The sequence below is a fragment of the Thermomyces lanuginosus genome (genome assembly GCF_041956635.1).
Source record: "Thermomyces lanuginosus strain ATCC 200065 unplaced genomic scaffold VTN49scaffold_31, whole genome shotgun sequence".
Lineage (NCBI taxonomy): Eukaryota > Fungi > Ascomycota > Eurotiomycetes > Eurotiales > Trichocomaceae > Thermomyces > Thermomyces lanuginosus.
Genome location: NW_027192365.1, coordinates 586,778 through 611,814, shown reverse-complemented (window position 1 = coordinate 611,814; position 25,037 = coordinate 586,778). Strand labels below are relative to the sequence as shown.

General features: G+C 53.6%; 11 protein-coding genes across 11 annotated transcripts; 4 read left to right on the top strand and 7 right to left on the bottom strand.

The window, feature by feature from the left end:
- Positions 1 to 30: 30 nt before the first annotated feature.
- Positions 31 to 3,507, bottom strand: VTN49DRAFT_4251 (uncharacterized protein; the record flags this gene model as incomplete). Its single annotated transcript, XM_069412177.1, has 1 exon — positions 31 to 3,507. One exon carries the CDS (start codon positions 3,505 to 3,507, stop codon positions 31 to 33), a length of 3,477 nt encoding a protein of 1,158 aa, XP_069267446.1.
- A 2,547-nt stretch (positions 3,508 to 6,054) lies between these two features.
- On the bottom strand, positions 6,055 to 8,000 carry VTN49DRAFT_4250 (uncharacterized protein; the record flags this gene model as incomplete). The annotated part of the gene is made up of 3 exons (XM_069412176.1): positions 6,055 to 6,654; positions 6,706 to 7,874; positions 7,988 to 8,000. 3 exons carry the CDS (start codon positions 7,998 to 8,000, stop codon positions 6,055 to 6,057), a joined length of 1,782 nt encoding a protein of 593 aa, XP_069267445.1.
- Positions 8,001 to 8,731: 731 nt separating this feature from the next.
- VTN49DRAFT_4249 (uncharacterized protein) lies at positions 8,732 to 9,201 on the top strand (the record flags this gene model as incomplete). The annotated part of the gene is made up of 2 exons (XM_069412174.1): positions 8,732 to 8,734; positions 8,785 to 9,201. 2 exons carry the CDS (start codon positions 8,732 to 8,734, stop codon positions 9,199 to 9,201), a joined length of 420 nt encoding a protein of 139 aa, XP_069267444.1.
- A 355-nt stretch (positions 9,202 to 9,556) lies between these two features.
- VTN49DRAFT_4248 (uncharacterized protein) lies at positions 9,557 to 9,811 on the bottom strand (the record flags this gene model as incomplete). The annotated part of the gene is made up of 1 exon (XM_069412173.1): positions 9,557 to 9,811. One exon carries the CDS (start codon positions 9,809 to 9,811, stop codon positions 9,557 to 9,559), a length of 255 nt encoding a protein of 84 aa, XP_069267443.1.
- Positions 9,812 to 9,865: 54 nt separating this feature from the next.
- VTN49DRAFT_4247 (uncharacterized protein) lies at positions 9,866 to 11,587 on the bottom strand (the record flags this gene model as incomplete). The annotated part of the gene is made up of 2 exons (XM_069412172.1): positions 9,866 to 9,905; positions 9,957 to 11,587. 2 exons carry the CDS (start codon positions 11,585 to 11,587, stop codon positions 9,866 to 9,868), a joined length of 1,671 nt encoding a protein of 556 aa, XP_069267442.1.
- Positions 11,588 to 13,010: 1,423 nt separating this feature from the next.
- Positions 13,011 to 14,598, top strand: VTN49DRAFT_4246 (uncharacterized protein; the record flags this gene model as incomplete). Its single annotated transcript, XM_069412171.1, has 9 exons — positions 13,011 to 13,085; positions 13,458 to 13,551; positions 13,607 to 13,629; positions 13,694 to 13,731; positions 13,787 to 13,927; positions 14,034 to 14,170; positions 14,230 to 14,276; positions 14,413 to 14,492; positions 14,565 to 14,598. The coding sequence occupies 9 exons, from the start codon at positions 13,011 to 13,013 to the stop codon at positions 14,596 to 14,598; spliced, it is 669 nt and encodes a 222-aa protein (XP_069267441.1).
- A 326-nt stretch (positions 14,599 to 14,924) lies between these two features.
- Positions 14,925 to 18,971, bottom strand: VTN49DRAFT_4245 (uncharacterized protein; the record flags this gene model as incomplete). Its single annotated transcript, XM_069412170.1, has 3 exons — positions 14,925 to 15,114; positions 15,167 to 15,333; positions 15,396 to 18,971. 3 exons carry the CDS (start codon positions 18,969 to 18,971, stop codon positions 14,925 to 14,927), a joined length of 3,933 nt encoding a protein of 1,310 aa, XP_069267440.1.
- An 887-nt stretch (positions 18,972 to 19,858) lies between these two features.
- On the top strand, positions 19,859 to 20,867 carry VTN49DRAFT_4244 (uncharacterized protein; the record flags this gene model as incomplete). Its single annotated transcript, XM_069412169.1, has 3 exons — positions 19,859 to 19,995; positions 20,046 to 20,692; positions 20,746 to 20,867. The coding sequence occupies 3 exons, from the start codon at positions 19,859 to 19,861 to the stop codon at positions 20,865 to 20,867; spliced, it is 906 nt and encodes a 301-aa protein (XP_069267439.1).
- A 198-nt stretch (positions 20,868 to 21,065) lies between these two features.
- Positions 21,066 to 21,735, bottom strand: VTN49DRAFT_4243 (mitochondrial 54S ribosomal protein uL13m; the record flags this gene model as incomplete). Its single annotated transcript, XM_069412168.1, has 3 exons — positions 21,066 to 21,205; positions 21,270 to 21,630; positions 21,715 to 21,735. 3 exons carry the CDS (start codon positions 21,733 to 21,735, stop codon positions 21,066 to 21,068), a joined length of 522 nt encoding a protein of 173 aa, XP_069267438.1.
- Positions 21,736 to 22,084: 349 nt separating this feature from the next.
- Positions 22,085 to 22,793, top strand: VTN49DRAFT_4242 (40S ribosomal protein uS9; the record flags this gene model as incomplete). Its single annotated transcript, XM_069412167.1, has 4 exons — positions 22,085 to 22,130; positions 22,201 to 22,223; positions 22,335 to 22,406; positions 22,503 to 22,793. 4 exons carry the CDS (start codon positions 22,085 to 22,087, stop codon positions 22,791 to 22,793), a joined length of 432 nt encoding a protein of 143 aa, XP_069267437.1.
- Positions 22,794 to 23,157: 364 nt separating this feature from the next.
- On the bottom strand, positions 23,158 to 24,552 carry VTN49DRAFT_4241 (uncharacterized protein; the record flags this gene model as incomplete). The annotated part of the gene is made up of 1 exon (XM_069412166.1): positions 23,158 to 24,552. The coding sequence occupies one exon, from the start codon at positions 24,550 to 24,552 to the stop codon at positions 23,158 to 23,160; it is 1,395 nt and encodes a 464-aa protein (XP_069267436.1).
- Positions 24,553 to 25,037: the final 485 nt, after the last annotated feature.

The following is a 25,037-nucleotide window of genomic DNA, read 5'->3' as shown; positions in this document are numbered from 1 at the left end:
AAAAAAAAAAAAAAAAAAAATACGAACACATTAGATCATCCCTCCTTCGACACTCGCGGAATGTCCGTACGGAGGCACCGCCGGAGGCGCCGGCGCCGTCGCGGCGGCGGCAGCATGTTGTCGGTTCCGCGAGTGGAGGCTAGTTCCTTCGCTGGGGAGCTTGCGCAGCTTTCCGCGCGACGCTGAACGCTTGCTGCTGTCGTCGTCTTCAAAGACGCTGCGCTCTTCGCCGCTGATCCATGTGGGGTTTTCAACGCTTGGAGACTGTGGCCGGGACTGCTGGCCCCCTCGGGCAATGTTTTTGATCTGCTGTGTCATTGTGCCCCGTCGACGGCGGGGGTTCATGGGTGGGATCGGCGGCGGTTCCATGCCGTTGCTTAGGCTCGCGCCCGCGGGCAGGTCCACGATGGGTACTTGCGACGTGCTCGAGACCAGTGTGGGCTCCGAGATCTGTGACTTGTCGACGTGCCGCTTGGGGAGCCCGCCACTGGTGGATGAGCGCCGTGACGATGTGCCGTACCCGGGGGTTTCGTGCAGCGGTGGTGTCGTGTTTGCCGAGTAAGCCGCCACCGGCGATGGCCGCGGCGATGCACCGATCGAACCGACATCGGTGTGCAGGTGCAGGTCCGCGGCACGGCTATTGGACCGAAATGTGCCCGACATCGCGGACGCAGATCGCTCAGCCATCTCGATGGACGGCCGGGCCGACCCTGTGGCTGACGGCGGATACTCGCGACGCGTGAGGCTGGGAGATTCAGATCGGTAGAATCTAGTGCCGAAGCTCTTGGAGACCCTCGATGTGCCGGTGGGCCACTCATTACGATGATGATCGTCATCTTCGAGACCTCGCAGGGTGCCGCTGGCAGATGGAGTTTGCACTGGTCCCTTGCGAGCAGACGCGATACTCGTAGAGCTAGTATTGATATGCAATCCTAAACCAGGCGCCGAATCCCCGTCTCTGTGAGAGTCGGTGGAATGGAGAGACGGTGTTGAACCATTGGGAGCGGCTGGGCCCGCAAGACCGAGCATCCTCAGGCCCTTGGACGTAGCACCCATGCCTGACTGGTCCTTATTGGATTTGCCTGCTCGATTCTTGAACATTGCCAATGCGCTCCCAGGCCGACTAGGGATCTCAGTGGCCCCTGGGACGGGGCTTTGGGACCGACTTTCACTCTCACTAATGCGATGCAGGGTCTCCTCCACACGTCGCCGGCGCTGGGCTAGTTCATGTTCAAATTCTTCGCGCTCCCGCTGGGTTTCGGTGCTGTCCTCCCGACGATGATATGCCCGCCGGCCAAGCGTGTCATCGTTTCCGTCCCGAGAACCAGCTCGCACATCCGGTCTTTGATCACGCAAGGACCCGGGGTCCTGTTCCCGCGATTCGCGCGTCGTTGCTGTCGTTGTTGTCACGCTATCGGCGAACGAAGAGCCATCAAGATCGTCGTATTCAAACGGGTTACTGTGAATGCTGGCAGGTGGGTGCGATTCCCGGATTCCAGGCTGAAGGCTCTCCGATTGCCCCGCTGAGGACGGGCGAATGGTCGACTGGTAGCTGGTGTGGCGGAGGCTACGAATCAGACCACTTAATCCCGGACCCGATGGCCCAAGTGTTGGCGAATCGGCAGCTTTATCAGACACTTCCTCGGGAATCGGCGATGGAGGCGCATCGTTCAGCTTGAGATCTTGCATGGGTATCTTAAGGTCCGGGAGGCCGCTATTCTGTTCGCGACTTGGAGGGCGAGTATCGGACTCTCTAGATTGTGGACGAGAGCGAAAAGCCGGATGCATGCTATCAAGTGGGCGAGGCCGTCCGGCAGAAGAAGGTGGACGGGTGAAAGACTCGTCCGGGGCTTCAGACTCCGAGTCGGTCAGATGCAGCATCGTCTCACCCACCGGTTGTGCAAACGAAGCCTCAGCTACGCTCTGACTTCGAGAACTGGGCCCAGAGCGAGGGGCGTTGCTGCTGTAGTGCGAAGAGGCGGACTCTGCTCGTGAACGGGTGCGCGTGGCGGATGAGTCCGGAGGCCGTCCTTCGATCGTCTGGGTCTCGGTCTGGGTCTCGGTCTGGGTCTCCGACTGGACCTCTGACTGAGCCTGCGTCTCGTCAGGTTTCGAAACGCTGTTTGACGGTGAGCGTTGCTGAGCCTGAGTGCGGCTCTCATGCATCTGCATTTGCAACCGTTGGAATCGCTCCTCGTCGAACTGTCCACTGGGCTTGTTAAATAGACCCATGGCTGTGGCCTTGCCTCGATCTTCGGGGTTCAGCGCCGCCGCCAGGGTCGACGATTCCTCGTTAGAACCGAGAGGGCTATTGAAAAGAGGCTGGCCGCTGACGGGCGAGACCGCCTCACTGTCCGGGCTATCTGGGGTCTGTTGTGTAGGCGAGGGCCTCGCGCCGCCGTAGACGGGTGCCGCCTGCACGGGTTGGATTTTGGATGGCTTGTCGGACAAATTGGCCGCACTGCGAGAGAAATTTCGCCTCAGCCGCGGGGGTTCAGGAGTTCCCGCACCGGCTCGCTGGCGACGCAGGCTCTCCAGCCGCGACATGGCAGATGTCTGCTGATCCTGTACCGTCTGGGCCAGGCGTTCGTCGTAGAGACGACGAGTCTTGGTAACGTGACGCTCCGAGGCCATGGCCGCCCAGGCGGGTTTGACCGGTGATGAGGTGGAGTTGTTGCTCGTCGTAGATGGCGCGGTCGCTGAGACGGGTTGATCGTCGACGGACGTTGCGGCGGTGGAGGTTGGTCGATGGGATCGGCCCGACGTGGTGGAGGACGAGGTGGTCCGTTTTGTGGAGAGGGTCGCAGCATTATCTTCGGTGTCGAGAGACCCTTCGGTGTCCAGCGTGCCCTCGAGAGCCATTTGGGCGCGCTTCTGTTCCTTCTCGCGAAGGCGGAACTGCTGGAAGGCGGAAAGGGTGATGTCGTCCTCGTAGACGGCGCGACCCCGTAGGCCAGTGCCGGAGTCAGAATCGCCATCCTTGATGGGAATCTTGTAGATCTTTTGTCGTCCACCAAAGAGATTGTTGCCTTCGCCGGGCCGTTTCCGGCTCATGATGCTGCCACTGTGGGATTGGTCGTCGTCGGTTGTGCCGTCTTCGGCGGAGACGAAGGAGGACGAACGTTGCAGGCTCAGGGACGGGCGGTCGCCGACGGAGGACACCTCGGCGATATCGGACAAAGGATTGGAATTGTGGCCAAATAGATTGAGACGGGACGCGCGCTTGGGAAACAGCACGCTGTCATCGTTTGCCTTGCCGACCTTGGTGTTGGGATCGTCTTGCTCGCGCAACATACTGAAACGGGCGGACAGCTTGGGCATAAGCAGACTCGTGCGGAACTCGTCGGTGGAGGGCAGGGCATTTTCCAGATCAAATTCGAATTTGGTACTGGTGGTGGTCGTCTCGGTGGTGTTCTTTTTGTTCTTCTTGGAGCTGGTTGATGCGGACGAGGACGTCGAGATCTCCTCGACGTCCCGCCCCCGCATAATCTTGCGGAAGGGATTCATGCTGGGCAATCGGGCTGCTGAATGCAATCACTGAGAGAGCGATGCGAACTGCGTCGACGAGCCCAATGCCCACATACAACGGGGATTTCGGTTCAGAAGACTGCGAACGGACTCATCCAGGGTTGGCGCGATTGGTGGTCGCAGCGAATTGATTTCAATCATCCGATTTGGAACGGGGTGCGACGGTAATTTTCGGTGAATTCCACGGCGCAACGGAATCGCGACTGCTGCAGCGCAAGGCGCAAGATCGGTGCGCGAGCGTTGTTGGGGCTGGCACAGGAATTACAATGTAATAATGAGGAAAAAAAAAATGGCGAGCGCCGCGTCCACGATCCGACCCTAATCGGAATTGCAGAGCACTAGACGGCGCGATCGCTCGAGCGAACAGGAGAAATGTGATTCGATGAGGGGAATCGGGACTGCAGGCTTTGCAGACTGCAGCAAACAGGGGAACAAGACAGACAGGGATTGCTGCAGCGGGGATGAGAGATCCGTGACCAACCGAAAGAAAGAGCAAAAGGACCGGCCAAAAACAGTATGAAATGAAACGGAACTGAGCGGGCGACGGTCGAGAACGTGGATTAGAGTTGAAGAGCCCCTGGCGGATACGATGGGTTGGGTGGACCCGAGGATATGAATTATTGATCGATTTTTTTTTTCTTTTCTTTGCTGTTGTTTTTCCGTTGTGTGTTTCGGTGTCCTTCCGCTGGATTTCCTGGAGATTCTTCACCATGGCGAGGGACGTGCCCGGAGACAATTGAGTCCCCAATTCATCCCGCATTTCGCGCGCATTCACTCTCTGACGCAGATAAACCCAGGGTTGTCCTTGGGCGGAAAACTTGGCTGGCGGAGTCCGGTGCGGGACGGAAAAGTGCCAAGAAACGCTAAGCTTAAATTGGCAGTTCACCATCTCTCGTTCAACGACCAATGAGAGGGCCGCGAGCATAAAAACCAACGGGCATTTGATGATTTTGGGAGATTATCAGGACCAAATTCACTGAGCCTCCACATATTCAAACTGCTGGCCGGAGGAATTGCACTAATCCAATGGTTTGGAAGAGGTCATGCACAGCAGCTGCACAGTGTGCAGACGCAGAAGAAATTCCCTCCTTGTGCTGCCTAAGATGGACACGCAAGAGACAAAAAAAACAATAGTGCGCAAAAGCGGAGACGATTTAGTGCCCCTGACTAGCTTTGAAGGGTTAGCGTCTCCTCCGGTACCTGTCAGCCGGTGTTGCCGTTTTCCCCGACCGGGATTGGTGCCGCGGGTGCCCCGTTCGCGAGTCGTTCCTGCCTCATGATTGGTTCCCATGGGCGTCAAGCATGGGGCTTCTGTTTCATGGTTGGCCAGTCACCGATCGGAATCCGTGCCGGAGTGAATAATCGAATCATGCTGGGGTTATCAAATTGACTCCGGGGGCGAACTTGTGCGGTTCATAACTCGATGATAACTGGAACATCAGGCAACATTCATTCATGTGATGGGTGGCTCTTTGACAGTTGACGGCGGGAGAGACTTGGAGGGAAAACAACGGTTCAGTTTCGAGGACTCGCCACTGCACCATGGAGGATCCGGTCGAGTCAATTGTGATCATGGACCACTTTGAAACGACTCCGATCGTCTCATGCACACGCACGAGTACGGAGTATACGACTAACTACTCGTAGAATTTTTTGTAACTCGGCGTACGAACTACCACGAACGGCACGGAACTCGCCAGGATACCTACGACAATCAGGAAGGAATTCTTCATCAAAGTCCGCCATTCGACGTCTCACGATGGCTGGCGCGGAATCCACCCTAATCGATGAATCCATCACAAAACGGATGCACAGCTCCTGACATTTCTCCATGTCCCAGCCCTTCATGAAACAAACGACTCCGTACCCGCAGGGTTCTCGGTGACCGATCTATCACTTCACTAAAAAGACTTAGCTGAACCCAGCTGAATGGCCGTGCTCCACCGGAATGGTTGTTGGAATCAAAAAATCTGATGATTCAGATCCCGCAATCGGCACGGTCCGTGAGCTTGGATCACTTCATAAATCAAAACTGTTAGTTGATCCTCTGGAATCGCTTCAAGCACCGACGGGGTTCTTCGACTCCTCCCGTAGATCCAGAGTGCCCGGCATGAACCATAATTCAAGCATGGTCAAGATTCCAGGGTTATCTCGATCAATGCATCAAACGGCTCAGCTCGATACAGCTGTGTTCAGATCAGCCGCCGTGGATGCGCATAGAACAATCTCGTCGCCACGAGGTACCCGCCGAGCATAACCGAAATCCCAGCTGATATGTAGATAGTTCGACTAATTTCCGCAAAGTTCAACGCGAGCGATCCGGCCGATGGTAGGTTCAGCTAGACCCAGATCGGAAAAAACCAACGCAGGAACAATTTCCAGAAAGATAATCCTGATACACAATTCCATCCGTGCGGAATGAACGGACCGCCCCTCCGGAGGATTCACACAATTCCGTACTCGTACACGTAGGTTGAACGTACAACTACAAGAGTGCAATTGGTATCACTATCATGACACGGAGAATCAACTCAATCCCATGTTGACCTCATCTCCCAAACCAAACTCCCGTTCCGCCCGCTCCGTCCCCTCTGTAGCCCGCGCTCCCCATCGATCCAGCCGGTCCTGCGCCTCCTCGATCTCACGATCGCGAATGCTCTTGATGCTGTCGTTGTCGCGGTCGCGTCCTCCGCGCCCGCGCCGGATCGAGCTCGATGCGCTGCCCTGTCCCGGGCTGCTGCTGTAGCTCTCGCCGCCATAAGACGCTGCCCGGCTATGCAGAATACTGACCGGTCGGGACGGACGGTCGTTGTTCGGCAGATTCAGACTCGTTGATGACGCCGCCGATGGCGCCGACGTCGCTGGGGACGGAGCCGATGACTTTTTCGATTCTTTGGCCCCGAACCATCGCCGCTTACGAGGGGTGGACGATGCGGTTTTGACACTGGTAGAATCAGCAGTGTCGTTCTCTCTCTCGTCCGTTCTTTCCTGTTCCGGATCTTTCGCTTGTTCCTGGCTCACTTCTTGCTCCTCATCCGGATCAACCTCTACCAGTTCCGCGTCACGATACCATGTTCGCCGGCGGGTATACCGGCCCCATCCGTCGTGCCGCCGGCCATTGTCCCACTGCGGCTGTCAGATTGCAATTCCGAAATTCAGGTATGAAACACGGCCTACCTTATTATCGTAGTAAATCCATCCTTCACCGTCGCCCGACTCATCCGCCCCGTCAATCTGCCATTCGCTACCAGGCACCCAGCGCCACTTAGTCCCCGGAGTGTGCGTGTCCGGCAGTTCGAACTGGTCCTTAGGCGGGACGGGATTGAGGTGCTCATCAGTCCAGGCCGATCGCTCGTGCGGAAGGAGGGAATACGTCCATCCAATCCCCAGCCAGCGCCGTTGGTTTTCGTACACGATGAACGTGAATCGAAGCCCGGTGGACTCGGGATGCGTCTTGAGGATGGATGTCGAAAAGCGCCTCTTCTCGTTCGAAGAGGATTCCTCCCCTGCCGCGGCCGGAACCACTTTGGGTGAAAAGTCGAGTCCAGTCAGGAAGCTACAGATACGACGGATCGTCAACGACCGCCACAGAATCACCCGGAACACCCGCGCCGGCGCCGAGTGATAGGTAAGGACAATGGTTCCAAACGTCAAAACGACGCGTCGTGTGGTGATTATGTAGAACGGAGGAAGGGTGAGCGCGATCCAGATCGGGGTCACGCAGAGGATGCGGATGAACAGGGCGGTTAGTGCGGGCCGCGTCGTGGCGGAAGTCGGGCTGGTCTGCGTGGACAGAAAATCCGTCATGGCGCGCAACGGACCGAGGAGAATGTTACATCTGGCGGTAAATTCCCTCAGCGTCTCGACAATCTCATCTAGGCTTTTATTGTGCCGCGCGGACAGTCCGTCTATGCCGTTGCCTTTATGTTTTGCTGCCGTAGACGACAACGGCGAGTACCGCCGCGAGTACATGCCCACGACTAGCGCGACGACCACCAATATGGGACCCGCATAGAGGATAATCGCGTCCGAATAGAGGACGACAGCCCAAAAGGCGACCACGAGCAGGAAGCTTTGCCAAGGGTCGCCACTGCTCCATGACAATAACCCAACCAGGCGGTTCAAAGGCAGCAGGAAGGGATGCGAGTAGGCCAAAGCCCGTGTGACGGACGGCGGTGTGGCCGCTAGCAGGGGACTCTTCCGGTGCACAATGACGCTTGAGCGGTGGCGGGAGGTGAGGTTCGTCGTCGGCGAGAAGGCCGCGACGGTCGGGGTATACGGTTCGCGAGGTGCGGCCGGTAGTCCATCGTCTTGGAGATGCGACATGGAATCAATCAACGGAGTATCTATCAGGATCAGCAATCAGATTATCGTTGGACACGTAATTAGTAACAAAATATCGGATTGTCGGTCAGGGTCGACAGGCCCTCGACGGGCGACGAGAAAGGAAATGTATTACCGAAAGCTGCCATGCACCGACGACGCTGCAGAGACGATCAGGTCCAAGTGGTCATTTCGAGCAAAAACATTATGCGGCGAAAAGTGAGGCTGAAAGCATACAGTTCTTTTCACAAGGCGGCTGGTATCGGTGAAGATCAAAAAGCACCGGCGGACTGGGTTGGGCTGCGGGGACCGACTGGACCGAATAATGGCATGTGACTGTAGAGAATATTGGATATGTACAGCACAGGCTAGCGATAATTACATCCAGCGCCTAGGCCCCGTTGTTCGGGCACTTTCAAGCTGAAGAGAAGATGGATTCAGATCCACAAAGACGTCATTGAAACGCCTCCGGGGGAGCAGCAGATGGAGCCGGGGGGAGCCTTGGCTAATAAACGGGCTGAAGAGAGGGTCGCCTTTCAGTTCTGGGCTATACAATAGGGTACAAAGAGTAGGATCGAGGCAGCGCGATTCAGAAGCATATATTGCCGGCCATCCTCTCAAGTTTCTCTCAGAGGCGAAGAGTCTCTTCCATGGGTCAGAATCCTGATCATGATCGCCGAGGTAATATGCTTAGTCATCACCAGATCAGATCATCAGATAGACTTCTACGCTAAACCGTATAAGGAAAATATGGAGCCTGAGGCCAATCGACCGTAGACTTTTCTTTCGAAAATCAGCGAAACGGCATCCGCTGCTCCATAGAACTCTCCCCCAACCCGATTGCAGGCTTTCCACACAAGCCTGGTGTACATTATCAAAAATGGTACGAATGATACCTTCCGTTAGAATCGCTTCGCTAACTCAGTCCCCCAGGCCCACCGTATCGTCACCCAAATCGTCATCACCGGAGCCCGCGTCTTCGGGCGCGCCTTTGCCGAGGCCTACAAGCAGGCCGCCGCCAGCAGCCGCTACGCCGCCGAGATGCGCAAGGGCAATGTGACAGGCGCCAGCACGTATGCGTCGCATGGTCTCACGCTGGACGAGGCCTGCAAGATCCTCAATGTGAAGCCGCCCCAGGCCGGCGAGACCAACATGGAGCTCGTCACAGAGCGGTTCAAGAAGCTCTTCGATATGAACGATCCCAAGAAGGGTGGGAGCTTCTACCTTCAGAGTAAGATATTGCGCGCCAGGGAACGCATCGAAATGGAAATCCGGGAGGCGGAGCGCAAGGCGAAGATGGAGAAGGAGCTGCGTGAGGGGTGGAATCCAAAAGTTTACAAGGATCGGTGATCCTCGGCATTGGGCGGCGTCTTCGTCTGATACTTTTCTATGCTTTCCGACACTACTCTAGATCCTCTCCCTTCTTGATTCGCGCGGTCGTCGGCATCAGATGACATAGATTTGGTTGATTCGTGTTCTTGGGTTTGGGAGCATAGCATGGCGTTCTCCAGGGTTTTTTTGTGGTGGTTCTGTATATATTGGTCCAATAGATGTACTTTATCATTCTCTCGTTGACAGTGTACTATTACATATACAACAATACATAGCCCCTAGGCTGGAAGTCTAGTTTCTCCGTATGTGGCACCCATACATGCATGGAAATAGGGTTAGATAGCAAGCCGATCGAACGAGGCTCTACGCCTCGTCACAGACCAATCCCTCTCCTCCTGACCACAGTCACTCGCACCCCTCCCGACAGGAAGATCCGCGCCAGGAACAGGATGGCAAGGGCCCCAAAGACGAGCGTCTGCGGGATAAATGCGGCGCCACCACTATCACTCTCACCACGAACCAAACTTTCGCGCGAAGAAGGATTCGGGTTCGTGTTCGACACCGAGATGATCGGGAACGGACCCATCGACACAGAAACCGTCCACGAGCCACTCACGGTTTCTGGCATGAACACGGAGAGTGCAGTGATGATGGCCGAAAACAGGAGGAGAGGGAGCACGAGTCATAAAACAGACCCGGTAAACGATGATGTTGGAGAGTTCCTGGAGCGGCTTAGCAATGAAATACATCTCAACAACGAACGTGATACTCACCATTCTGGATTCTCAAACATCCGCACCCAACTAGCGGCCAGCTTCAGCCGCTCTCGCACGCTTCGCATCGGCAGAAGCTTGTACTTTTCTTTTTCACTGAGAGGAAGAATGCTGGCAAGCCAGTAGGGGAACCGCGCAGGGTCCGTCGGCGGCGGCCCATAGGTCGACAAAATACGTCGATGGAGCCAGGGAGACGCTTCAGAGCGGCGCTTCTCGGCATAATCAAGACACATTTTGTACAATTCCTGAGTCGTTAATGCTTCCAAGGGAATCGGAGTTTGGTCCCCAGCCGCGTTTCCATCCGGAGACGGAGCATCTGCAATGGGGCGAGGGTTCGCAGCAAGCTCGCGCGCTTCTAGGGCCTCCTCCTCCGCCAGCGGGAGATCATCGACCCTCTCAATGCGCGCAACATAGTAGTCATCCACCACGTTGAAGTCAACAACCTTGAACTTGGTGGTGCCAACGGTGCTGACCAAACTCCGGCCATCGGGCAGATACTCGAATCGATCGACGCGGAGCATTGTTCCATACGGCATGAATGTTCTCAGCGGACGATTGTTGGATTGCAAGTTGTACATCACCATGCCGAATCGCCCGTTCCTGTGCTCCATGACCCGACGCATCATCAAACGGTACCGATCTTCGAAAACGTGCAAAAAGGTCGGCATGTGAGGGAACGATATGGTGGAAATGAACAGCGGGACATCCCTTTCCGAGTCGGTATCGCCTTCCGCTTCGGCGGACTCTCGTCGGCTTCGAATTTCATCCGGGTACAGGATATCAATCAGCGCCATAAGAATTGCATTCTTGTGGCCACTATCCTTCGCTGTCATCGCTGCCGCCAACCGTCGGCGGCACACGGGGCACAAGTCCGAATGATCCATGATCATTGCGACACATCTCCGGCAGAATGTGTGTCCGCACGGCGACGTAACCGGGTCCAGCAACAATCCATAGCACACCTGGCAGTCGAGCTCATTCCTGACGTCCCTCCTGAACCGCTCCAGCACCTCCTGATCCTTTGCCCGTAGTGTCTCCATGTCCGGATAAACAACATCTCGCGCATCATACTCCAACTCTCCATCTCGAATTAACCGGAACGTGCCCAGATACGCACCCTCCTCGAGCACGGCTGTCCTAAATTCCTCATCTGTCCTGGTCCAGCTCATTCGCACGGAAGCTTCGCCCCCTCTCTCAGTGTGATAGTCGTCGCTGTTGGCAATCTGCTCTAGCACCTCTACCACCTTGCCAACCGTCACATCTACTCCACAATCTCCCATTGAATGCTCGACTGCGAACCGATCGTCTTGATTTTCGGTATGCCAGAAGCACCAGAACCCTTCCTTGCGACTCTCATCCTGCGGATAACTGACGCGGATGTCACGTTTGGTCACGGGCGGTAGACACGCGCGGCACAGAGTGTTACCGCAGGGGAGACGAAACGGTACGCGCAGCGACCGCGAGCAGCGCGGGCACTGCAAGAGACGCATCAGCGAATGGGGATTTACCATCGTTGGAGTCGAATCCGACTCTGCTTGACCGGGGCGATCCTGGTCTAGTATCGAGGAATCTTTCGACTCAACAACGGAATTGCCGACATCGCGGCCATCGTCTTGGATTTGCGTCGACATGGAGAAGGGATACGAATTGCAGATGTACTGTCAACTAATTGGATCGAACAACTGTCGCGGCTGAAGATGGGCTGCAATTTCGGTGCTATCGACCCTCGTAGGCAGCGGCGACGGCCATCGTCCGTGGATTCTTGTCGTCTGCTTGGAATTGCGCTCAGAGCATGTCCATTTGCAATGTAGGGGACAGTACTCGTATGCTTGAGTAAGGGCTGTTGGGAGCTCAACACGTGGGACGCGGCTCTTATCTGGGATTCTGGGGTCCGGGCCGGGCCAGGAATGACGAATCTACGCCTGTTACCATAATAAGATTAGTGCGCTACTTGGTGCGTTGGCGAATCATCACGCCGAATTCCTTGGAAGCAAGCATCAACGATATGCAATTGTGCCGAAGTTTTCACGATTGGCCGGTACAGGCAGATCGTCAACTGGCCAAATCATCGAGGAGTCAACCAACCCTCAAATATGTCGTTCTGGGACTTGGACAATACTAGATTCAGTCGGCAACCCGGAATATTCATTGATTTGTTTTGCAACAGACCAAACAGCCAAGGGCTGCTCGTAGTATTTTGAAACCCAGAACTCAAGTCGAAGCGACTTGCGGGCACACCCGTGCAAGCGACCTCATTTCCCGACAGCCACTAATAGCGATCCATAGACTACTTGTACGCCGTACTATGAAGGCGAAAAAGAATTCTCGAAATATCCGAAAAAATCTGCGGCAGTCAAATCTATGGCGACTTTCGCTCAGTTGCATCCCGTCCTTGCCACTGACAAAGAACCTAAAAATTATACTAAGAGGAAACAGATAACTGAATCATTGAAGGATCAATTCATAACCCCAGACAGTGCTGTTGAACTGCTCATGCCATACCGTCTTCTGGCGCAGAGAAAACGTCGCTCTTGGATCATTGCCGCCCGAACGCGGTTCACGAAATAACCCTAAGTCCACGATTTTCGCACAATGACACCGCCGAAGAAATCTGAATGGCAATCTTGCCCATCTGCTGTCGGCGTGATGTCGAACGTGATGGCGCCGACTATAAGAGGATGCTTCTAAGATGTAGAAAGTAGGGAAAAGGTCGGAAGCATGATCGTCAGTGATACAATGTCGCCAGCCTTCCTGCACATCTCAGACCCCTTCATTCATTTCGATCGTTTTGGCAGATAGAAATCAGGGTCCCTGCAAAGGAACGACCAAATGTTGCGACCATTCCAGGCCGGTCCTAATAGCGTCGAAAGTTCGAGTCGCTCGAGCAGCACTCAGAGACGTTGGATTTCTATAGACTGGCCCCTCTTAATCAATCTCAGTGAACGCCCATGTTACCATGAGCCCCGAGGGCAGCCGACCCTGTTATAGGATTGTTGATGCTCTGATCAGTTAGTCATCAATCTTCCTTGCAATCAACAGAGAATTTACTACACGATGGCAGAGTCATCCACTCAAAAACATGTTACCATCACCAGCCATGCGCCGGTAAACGTCGAAGTGGACACTTCGGTATGGTATCTCTCCGTTGTGGTGCATCAAGGAGTGTTTGCTTTCTTGAGTTGTACAGTATGAAAACGACTCATCTTATGGCGATGAACTGTACGTGATCGATGCTGGACCCCAAAATTATTTCACGCTCAGGCTTGCATTTCGACATATAGATCGTCCTACAGCGCGTCGCTAACTTCATCCGCGCCTGATTTTCGCCACGAGAACGGCTGCCGCTATCATAAATTTCGCGATGGGTGTAAGAGCTGATTTCTTCTTGCCTGACTGTGCAAGATCTGCAAAACTAATCATTGCTTATTTTCTTGCGTACCTCTCCCCAACGATGAAGTGGAATGCGACCGCCTGGATATGTTGCACGAACTTTGTCTCCAGGTACTGCATCGGAAACTGTACCTGGCTCCAATCAAGAACCCACAGCGAGTGATCGACCTTGCGACCGGAACGGGTATTTGGGCCATTGATTTTGGTAAGTCTGTTTGCTGGGTTTGACGGCGCAGGATAAAGATGCTGAAATATTGTAGTGGATGAACACCCGCAGACTGAGGTAAACAATACTCTCCGGATCAATCCAGATAGCTACAATCTGAAACCTGATCTGTTTGTTCCAGGTGATCGGCTGTGACTTGAGCCCAACCCAGCCGACTCTGTGAGCTTGATTTAAAAGAATTGTGGCAAGTCGCTCGACTGGCGAGCCTTGACAGAGACCCTCCGAAAGTGAAGTTCCTGGTGGACGATATAGAGTCGGAATGGGCATATCAACGCAACCCATTTGACTTTGTTCACGCACGAAACCTGGCCGGCGCGATCAGAGACTTTGGAAGACTGATCACGCAGTGCTATCGGTATGCGATCGGGATCGGGACTTTTCCCTTTTGTTTTTTTTTTTTTTTTTTTTTTTTTTTTTTTCCTTTCTCTTTCTTCTTCACACTCTAGCGAGAAACAGATCAGTAAAGCCCTAGGGTGGGTTGAATTCCAGGAATGGTTTGGCTACCCTGTCTCTCCAGATGACAGTCTCAATGGCACCGCACTCCAACGATACTACAACGACGTCTACAGTGCATTCGAGAAAGCCGGCCACGATGTCCGTCCCGGCCCAAGCTAGAACAGTGGCTTAAGGACGCTGGTTTTGTGAACATTCACGTAGAGAAGTTTGTCCTTCCCTACGGGGTCTGGCCAAAGGACCCTCATCTTGTCAGTTTATTCCTTCCAATCGGGGAGTAAACAAATGATCTAACACTGACCTATTTTCGGCGCCTGGAATCAAGCTCAGGGCGAAGCGGGCTTCGAGGCTGGAGCTCTGGCCGCTCTGACGCGACACAAACAGTAGACGAAGGAGGAAGTCTTGCTTCTGGCCAACCAGGCCCGCGCCGACGGCCGGAAACGCAACATTCACACAATGTTCAACTTGTGAGTATCGCAGTAGCTCCTAAACAACGCCACCAGTTTAATATTTGGTCTAACCACGGATGGCATCTGCAGCTATGTCGTCTACGGCCAGCAGGCCGAAAACTGACCAAGGAAAATTTCGATGGATGTTTGCACTCTAGGTATAATTCAATCCAAGATGCTCAGTTTGGGATGCCTTTATGGTCAGCACTCGGCAGATGACTGAGACCAAGTGTTTTGTGAAATGAATCAGATCAAATATGATACTTTTCCCTTGACAATGCTAGATTTGTTAGACCATCGGCAATTGCAGCTTTGCGATGCGCCAGGCATTCACATTCAACAGTTGTGCTGCATAGTAGATACATTGTACAAATCTGTCCAGAACATAAGATTTTCTGTCCCATCAGAGTGTACTCATTGTTCATGCAAAGGAAGGTCATATCGGTCATGTCATGCACTGTCCGACTCGGAGTATGAGAATGAGTCCTCGTCCAGGACGTACTGCCTCAGTACGCTCTTGTCGAACAAGTCCAGAGCAAATCGTCGCGCGGGGAGTCGGAAATGATGACTCTCCAGAATCAGCAGTGTCTTTTGGAAGAGACTGACCTGGCGGAAGTGTTCGGGGTGCCTGGCTTTGATGCTGGAAGCTGTTAACATGGGTGTATGAACTGTTCAGCTCGCCGGAGACTTACTTGTGAAGTTCGCTGGCTGCCTTCTTGGTGAGAACCGTATTGCCAAGGTCCACGATCAGCTTGAGGATGCGCTGATTCAGCGGATCTGCATCGGAGCATGCGGTTTGCAACGCTTCCCGGGAGAGTCGTCGCAGGTCTGCGTCACGGGTGTGGGTGGCGAACGACAACTGCTCCAGGGTTAGTTAAACATTTAAACAACGACACTCCTGGGAGCGAGATAAAAGCCTACCGCATAAATCTTGCTCAGGTCCCGCGGCAAGCAAAGCCCGAGCGAATCGCCCTGTTCATCCACAACGGCATCCCATCCCGCCTCGATCAGCATCTCCAGTCCATGCTGGCTGCGAGAGATCAATCCCAGCACGAAAAAAGCAGTGCCTCTCATAGTGATGACTTCAGCACGTTCGGCAATGGCCACAATGTCACGGACGATCTCAGTCTCCTCCAAAAACGGTGCCCCCAGCTCCATCGACCCGACATTGCCAACCGCCCACAGACACCCTTTGACTTTCAGGAGCGCCTCGGGGTCTTCTTCATCCAGCCCAAATTCGCGGATCGTGGTGGCGAACTCATTGAAGTGCCCGGATTGCTCCAGAAGCTTGCAGCCCTCGGCAGTCCGCGCCAGCTCGCGATAGAAATGCGGGGGTACGATGCCAATGTCTTGCATTTCCACAATGTCCTCTGGCGTGAAGCTGTTTCGGCGTGGCGGGTCAATATACGCTCGGGATAGTGAAGCCTCGACCAGCGAGACATAGGCATCATTGCGACCAAGGAACCAGTCGTCCATTTCTTGCGTAATATAATCAAGTCCGTCGAGATAATGATAACCCACCGATGTCGACAGGAATCGGAGCAGCAGCGGCGCTCCGATTTCACCCAGGTGATCCAGCGACGGGCGGCATTTGACAACGTACTCGAGGTAATCTCGCTGGTTGCATGCCTCCTCCAAAATCTTGACTGCGACCTCGCACACTGCAATATCCGGATCGTATAGCTGCGTAACCAGCAATCGCACCACCCAGTCCACATTGTTAATGCTGGAGCTTCCACGATTGCCAACTGCATATTTCCGCAAGAGTTTCGTAGCAAAGATTCGAATTTCCTTTGTGCCGGTCGTGAGGGCCTTGGACAGCAGCACTCGGAGGTGACTGTCCAGCGTAAAGTCCATGTTCCCCAGCAGAGACTGGATCAAGTCACTTCGGTCGCTGAGCTCAATGATGTGATAGAACATGTTTGTCATGTGCCATCTCTCCATCATGAGGAGCCCTTTGGGATCGCTGCTGAGTACTCCTAGCATGGCGAAATATCCGCCGCTCAATGTATTTGCCATCTGCTCTCTAGAAAACAGTGGAGAGGAGGACGTTAGGCCGCTCATGCGATCCACCTGGGCAAGACATTCTGCAATCTGTCGCAGCAGCTTGTTATCGGCGAGATACTTTGTGCCTTCTGGACTTTGCAACAATGTCCGCAACAACGCACAGCCCGTGCGAACATATCTCTGATTAGGTTTGGTATTTGGGATCATCGAGAAACGGTACTTGAAGGGACGGTAGAACCCAACAAGCCGTTTCATGAATTTCGAGCCCTTAATTGCCTCCTCCAGCCGTTTTGGGTTCGTCAGGGGACCCTCGATGATACGGAGAATCAGATCCCATTTCCACTTGACGTAGTTGACGGTGTTCAGCACATGGGTTTCTAGAACGAGATTCCGGAACTGCGTCTCGTCCATTGCCGGGTTCAAGCGATTCTTCGCCGGTTCACCTGACAACAGGGACGCCGATATATCCTCATCGACGACCGCATATCGCCCCGAAGCGCCAGAGATGGCACCAGAGCGCGCAAGAATCCGATTGATGCTTTCAATCTGGTAAATCGTCGACGTGGATACTTCATGATTGTCCACATCAAATCGAACAGCGCCAGGAAGTAACTCTGGGAGCACTTGCAGTTTGGCACTGATTGAACGAGGTAGCGAGTGCTGGGCCAGCTTCAAGACTTCGGTAAGCAGCAGTGTTGCCTTGCGCTTTAGAGACTGATGCGTTTCCACTTCAATCAAGTCCGACAGGGCCTTGATCAGGCCTGCCTCTAGCATCGTGGCTAGAACAAGCGCAGAGAAATGAGCCGTCAGATCGAACCGGTTCTTATCATGATCTTGATAAAAGCGCAACTGCCTACTGTCAGACTCGGATCTGAGATTCGCGACTCTTCCGTAGGTAGTCAAACGACGACCAGCAAGGAACGACGAGGACCACGATGGTGGTTTGATACGCAGGGCATCGAAGATCAATTCCAAAATCAAGTCCCGGGCCTGCTGATCGGGATAGTGAAGGGACTCCAATAGAGATCGCAGGGGTCGTGCCTTATTCCTGGCCAAAATCAACAACCCCGGCCAAGATTTCAGCATTGCAGCAATGGCTTTCGCCGAGGATTTCAATCTCCCCGTCCGAATTGTATCCGAGAACGAATCTGTGAATGGAGTCAGGACGGCCTCCAGTTCGCGCCCGTTGGAGAGGTGTTTTCGTCGTTGTGGCGTGTCCAGAATATGCAAGAAACTGTTCATGAGACTGTCAGAAGCCCCGAACGTGCCCTCCGCCAAAGCGTCATGGAGAGCGCCGATGCCCCCCGAATACGCCAAGAGACCCGGATCTCTGACCAGAATCTCCGCCAATGTCATAATAGAAATGTTTCTGAGACGATCTTCATGGTGCTCCGCCACGGACACTATTGCTCGCACAACGGCCCGAGAAATTTCATGAACACCATCCTTGACATCCAAAAACGCCCGCACAAATTTTAGTGCCTGCTCCCGTTCTATGCTCGCCTTGCTTTCCTTTACGAGCGACAATATGACTAGCTCGTCCGTATGCAGACGTCGAATGTTCTTGATTGAAGCCCGATCAGTAATAGCATACCGCGTCAGCCGATAGCCAGCGGCAACCACTTCGCGACTATCGCTGAGGAGCATCATCTGCACTCGCTGACCAAAGACGGACCACTCTAGATCGTACTTGAGCGTTGGATGGTGCTTAAACAATTCAACAAGACTGTTTGCTCGTTCAACATAAAAATCCGGGGCCATGCCTTCGGTCTCCAGAGCTTGCAAAGTCTCTGCAAGGACATACGTTGGAGACTCTGTTTCGCCATATACGTCTTCCTGTTCGTCGCCGACGGAATCGGTCATCCGGGAAGAAGGGCGCATGGGACTACCACGAAAGAGTGCTGAAAGCCGACCTCGAGGAGGCGTTGATGGTGGTGCCGCCGCTTTCGCCCGGGATATCTCTTCCTCCAGCTCATGGTGCAGCTCCGCCAGTTTTCGATTTGACGAGCTGAGCTCAGACTCCACTCGCAACCTCTGTTCCCTCGTCTGCTTGGAATCCTTTGCCAAGAGTGCTTCCAGCATGTTCTCGGTGCCCGTTTTGATCTTCATTTCCTTGGCGATCTTATCTCGAATGGCCGCTTGACGCTGCTCTGATGTGCTAGCTTCATCATCCCATTGTTCCTGAGAGCTGCTAGTTCCTATCCTGCCAAGCGCTGTATCCGGGCGCGGAGTGATGCTGCGCACGCTCTTCAGGTCCGAGCTGAAACTGCCTGGCTGAGTGGCGGGCGCCAATCCGGCTCCTCGTGCTCCGATCGAGGCCGCCCCCCCGGATGCCGACCGGCCATTCCGGGTCGCTTTAGCTGCCGCATCTTGCCAACTTCCAGATGGCGGGCGGTCCTCTTGGCTCCTCGAGATGAATGGCTTCCCGTCACCGATCCCTCGGCTTTGGCTCGATGTCGCCGAAGCTCCAATGTTGGACGCAGACGCCATGGAGCTTCTCCATGTATGAACCGGATCGCACCTTTCACCGGTCCCAGGGAAGTAATAATAGCATCAAGAATATCACAATCGCGATGGTTTAATCAAGAGAGGCGGGCATCGAATCAACCGTAACGATCGTGTCCGGATTTCGCAAACGTATGCGACTACCTGAATGGACGAGGGGTTGTTTCTCGTCAGCAATGGAGAGTCTGAGCACTCAGATCGCAGCCGAATATGAATGGTAGTGCTATGACAGCAGCGAGACTACAGGAAGCTGAGACCTGAACTCGTTGTATGCCTCCACAAATCGGCTTGGCCCCGATTCGCTGTGTGCCTGAGGCAGAACCATATCGGGCTGATCACGTGATGATAGGCCTCTTATCTGATCAATCAGGCCAATCAAAACATGTGATTGAACCGTATGTCAATGCTCACAGGATCTGGGTTTGATTGTAAGGGCTGGAGCTGCTCGCTATGGAAACAGTAATATGATCCATGGAACTATCTGCATTGACATTTCAAACGAAGGATGATTTTGAAGTAGTAGCTAAATTATTTCTGTGTTTTGAAGGAAGTGGGTTGCGGACTGGTTGCACTGGCATGCAGATCCCATCTTGGCTGACGACCCCAATGCGACGGCAACCGACAGTAGTAGCTCAGTCTGGAGATTGCTACTCCAATACGTTCGCTCATCTTCAGATTGATTTGGAGAACAGTGACATTCTAGGTAAAAATTACAACGGGTACGTGCTATAGCTTGGATTCCAACAGGTGTTGAGCTCAACAGACGCTTCTGACCCCTCTGATGATTCGTTTCAGGCCAGCAGACCGGACGACAGCACCCATTCGACGGATCTCGCACCGTCCGACTGTTTAATCTACTGCAAGCAACCATCATGTCGAAGCTCGCTTCTGCCCGGTACGGCAAAGACAATGTCCGGCTTTTCAAGGTCCATCGTGATGACAAGACCGGAATTCATTCCGTGGCAGAGATGACCGTTTGCTGTCTTCTCGAGGGTGACATCGATGTTTCGTGAGTGACTGCATCCTGAACATCGTCATTTGCTAATGAACTGCCAACAGCTACACCAAAGCTGACAACAGCGTTGTTGTTGCTACGGACTCTATCAAGAACACCATCTACATTCTTGCTAAGCAGCACCCCGTCACTCCCCCGGAGCTCTTTGGCTCTATCGTCGGCACGCACTTCATCGAAACTTACAAACACATTCACGCTGCCCACGTACACATCATCAGTCATAGATGGACCCGGATGGGCATCGACGGAAAGCCACATCCGCATTCGTTCCTGCGTGACGGCGAGGAGACCCGGGACGTGCAAGTCGACGTCACGGAGGGAAAGGGCATTGAGATTGCGTCAAGCATAACCGGCCTGCACGTGCTCAAGAGCACTGGCTCGCAGTTCTGGGGCTTTATCAGGGACGAGTACACAACCCTGCCCGAGGTATGGGATCGGATTCTCTGCACTCAAGTTGCCGCCACATGGAAATGGAAGAAATATATGGATGTAAAAGAAGTTGAGGCGGATAAGGCCAAGTTTGATAATGCATGGAGCTCTGCACGGGATATCATTCTCAAACAGTTTGCCGAGGACAACAGCGCTAGTGTGCAGGCCACCATGTACAAGATGGCCCAACAAATCCTGGCTGCTGTCCCGCAAGCTCAGACTGTGGACTTTACCCTGCCGAACAAGCATTACTTTGAAGTTGGTAGGTTTCATTCGGGGACCCAGGAAACGCAATCGCTGACACCGTCTTTGCAGATCTTAAGTGGCACAAGGGAATCAAGAACACTGGCAAGGACGCAGATGTCTACGTGCCGCAATCTGCTCCCAACGGGCTCATCAAATGTTCCGTAGCGCGCTCGGAGAAAGCGAAACTGTGAGGGCGTCTAGCAATTGGCTCAGCTTTAGTCCAGTATCATTGGTACAGATGAGAAGCTTCAGTACCCTCTAATGTACAGTAACGCGTTCCCCAGATAATGGATTTTACATGAACCGTTCCCAAGGCTCCGCCCATGCGCTTTGAAGAAGGAAGACGAGAAAATACAGGAACAACGAAGGAGACATCACGATCATCACCGCTAGTTGGATGCAGAGCTGTTTTCAGACTCCGCCTTGGCCTTGTCGAAAGCCTCCTTGACCTCTGGCAGGCTACTAATAACCGGTTTACCGTTTATCCGGACAATATTCTCCTCGTATGGGTGCTCAAGACCTTCGAAGGCTGCAAACAGATCAGAAGTCAACAATCATACATCCCGAATAGGGAACGCTTTTTAAGTACTCACTCTTCAGCCTTGCCAGTCTCTTGTCCCGCAAGCGATTCTTGGGTAGCATTCCTCGGACTGCTCTCCGCAAAACTTCACCACCACCCCATTTCTCAAACATCTTGTCCATGGTCATGCTCTTCAGAGAGCCTGGTCGTGTTGTATGTGTGTAGTATTTCTTCTGAAAGCGCTTCTTTCCGGTCGTATGAAGATTATGGCAATTAACGGCAACGACGTAGTCGCCGCAGTCGGTTGATGGGTCCCAGATAGGCTTGTGCTTGCCCATCAGGACAACGGCAATGGCAGAGGCGAGTCGGCCGAGGGAACGGGGATCTTTCCCCACGTCAACATAGTGCCATACTCGCGAATAGGCGAGACGAGTCTAAAACGATCAGTGTCAATTTCGTTCCCATTGCACCTCAATGCGTGGATAGAAGTATGATGATCCGGATCGCGGAGGTCGTACCTTGCCGACAGTCTGCGACATGATGTAAAGTTACGAAAACGCAAGCCGTAACTAAGGAGGAGAGAAGAAGGGACGGCCCCGTGAACAGCTGTTCAAGGGTCCACGACTTTCAATGAATGGCATCCAATGTTCTCCCGGTCACTCTCTGGTCTCGATATCAAGCTTCAACTTCTGGCTCCGATGACTGCGTCTTGGCATTTGTCACGTGATACAGCCCACACACAAACCCTAACCGGATTAGCGCGACAAAACTAAGCGAAAGTTCGCACACCCGCCTGGAGTCTACTCTCTGCCTGAATCGAAAGTACGACGACGGTTCAAGTTCGACCTCACACTCTCTCCGACACCGGCAGAGCCATTCAGATCCAACATGGCTTCCACGCAGAGTGTGCAATGCTTCGGCAAGAAGAAGACCGGTATGTTCATCAATTCCTGAGGTCCGTCTTGCGCCTGGGGATTTTGTCGGCTGACGGAATTTGCAAATAGCTACTGCGGTCGCCCACTGCAAGGTACGGTTGATCAATTCGGTCGCAGCGGATTGACTTCACGCCGCTTGATTCCACATCCCGAATTCGCTACGATTGAAGAGCGCTGATGCTAAATTTGGGTGTTTGTTATAGGCGGGCAAGGGCCTCATTAAGGTCAACGGTCAACCACTGAACCTGATCAAGCCCGAGATTCTTCGTTACAAGGTGCGGATTGAGAATTACCCGCTACTCTTTGGATCTTGCTGGAGAAAAGAATTGTGCGCTTGAGGCGGAATACGGTCTAACGTCCCGGTCGTGCAGGTCTACGAGCCTCTCCTCATCGTCGGTCTGGACAAGTTCGCCGGTGTCGACATCCGCATTCGCGTCAGCGGCGGTGGTCACGTCTCGCAGATCTACGCCATCCGCCAGGCCATTGCCAAGTCGATCGTCGCCTACTACCAGAAGTACGTCGATGAGCACTCGAAGAACCAGCTGAAGCAGGCTTTCATCCAGTACGACCGCACACTCTTGGTTGCCGATGCCCGGCGCGCCGAGCCCAAGAAGTTCGGTGGTCGTGGTGCTCGTGCCCGCTACCAGAAATCCTACCGTTAAAAGAGGGGAAATACAGAAGGGAAGATTGGGTGTTTCTTTTCCTGTGTTTCTTTTCTCTTTTCCTGTCGGCGGGCGTATTTCTAGGAAGGGCATCAATGGAGAATGCAAAAAGCATCCTTGTCATGAGAGAGGGAGATCCCGAATGATAACTGCAATTACTACAACAATTCTGTGTGATGACGATATGGGGATAAACTGGCTGCTTTGCTCGCTGTTTCGAGATATGGTACCGGATTTGGGACAGCAGTCTAGGGGGTCGGTTTCCTGTCTCTCGAAATTATTGCTCAATACATAAAGAAAACCCCGCATTGTTCTCTCAAATTAGTCGCATATTACTCGTAGTATACAAAAGCGCTATCGTACATCATAGAACCATTTCCTCATCACTGCTTGTTGTCATTGCACGCATGTCGTCAGGCATTTCGACGACGACAGGCGCGTACTCCCCTGTCTCTTCGTCTTCATCAGCACCCTCCATCGTCAATTCCACCTGTTCCCCGTCCTCCAGCTGCACCATTCCACGACGCAGAATGGCCTCCTTGCGCAGCTCCCAGTCAAACCTCTTTTGCACGTATTTCTCTAATGTATCCATCTCCCGCCGTACCGCAGACTGGGCGTTATCACCAGTGATCTCATCAACTGACCGGCGGAAGTCCATAAGAAGTTTCCTCAGCAGCTTGCTCGCGTCTTCGGCGTCCATCTCGAAGACTCCGCCTTCGACGTCATCGCAGTGTCCTAATTGTAGACGAAGTAAACGCAGAACATCGACGAAAAACGCTTCTCGCTCGACAATCGCTTTGCGACAGGTCAGAATCAAACTGAGTAAACGTTTCCACTGCTCCAGGCACGAGTAGTTCATCAGGGTAAGAACCATCGCGAAGCAGAGCTGCAGCTCGCCCAGAATCTGCTTCTCTCCCTGTCCTGGATCGTCCGGTGACGAGTACCGCGATATCAAGTCTCCCAGCGCCCACGATCGATCTTGTGCGGCTTCTGTTCGCTCGCGGCCAACAGCTCCTTCCCTCCAGGTACGTTTGAGATCGATGGGCAGGAACCGGAGCTCTGTCTCCTGGTAAGGGCCGGTACTGGATGAGGACGAGATGTTGGGGATGTTATCCGCATCTCGGGACGCTGTGCTTCCCGACGTGATGCTCCATGTTGGGCGGCCATTGTAGTCGATCTGCGGATCGCCAAGGACACGGGTCAGGAGCTGCGGCGTGATGTGTTCCGTCAGGCCTGTCCATTCGGCCCTGGAAATAGAACCCTCGACCTTTGCAACCTTCCTGTTCTCCTCGTTTGTGGCCCCTTCGAATCCGCTAGTTCGGTACCGAAAGAGCTCGCCCTTCTGCCTCAGCCCTCCCAGATTCGCTTTCCAGCGCATAACCTCCACACGCTCCTCATCCGTCTCACCGCCGAGAGGGAGCAGGCTTTCACTTTCCTTGTTCCATGTCCAGATTCGAACCTCTGGTTCTGCGCTATCGGCCGGCGTTGTACTTGATTGATGAACAACAGCGGTTGACGATTTATCGGTTTGAGGTTCACTTGCACTGACTTCTTTGCCGTCGCCGACATAGAACCATACGCCGCAACGGAGCGAAAAGCTCTCCGTGGTCCCCGTGTAGAGAAAATGCCATCCTTTTGGTAGATCACTGATCCCGTGGAATTTGTCTGTTGCAGTGAACGAGAGTAGATCGATGCCGACAAGGATTTTGGAGGGAAGATGAGGGAGGATAACCGTTGGCGTAGGAAGAATCTGCGACATCCTCCGTTTCGTCCTCTGAGCTTTGAATATGTGGTTTTGTTTGAGTTCAAGGAAGTCGCGGGGTTGGCGTGGTGGTGGGCTGTCTATCAGCACCAGAGATGCTATCTTTCGTCATCGGACGTTGTTGGCCTTCGACATTGCATAGACCAAAACATGGCGGCGAAATGTCTCAAATCAGGTGCCTATGCTCCATTTACCTACGATATAGAATTGTCACAACGGAATATGTAGACGCATCTGCATCAACAGACGCTTCTAGTCGTTTACTAAACGGATACGGTATCGAAAAATGACGCGCACAGAATTCCAGATACAAACTGGCTTTTTTTTTATTCTAGACATAAATCATGAAGACCAGGCGATTAATGCCGTTCTTCGCGTTTATTCCATCCACAATGCGCAGACTGTCCGTTCCCACCAGGCCCGTAAACAACCCGTAGCTCCCAAAAGCAATAGGTCGTGAGAATTCGTTGTCGCGCACGTGT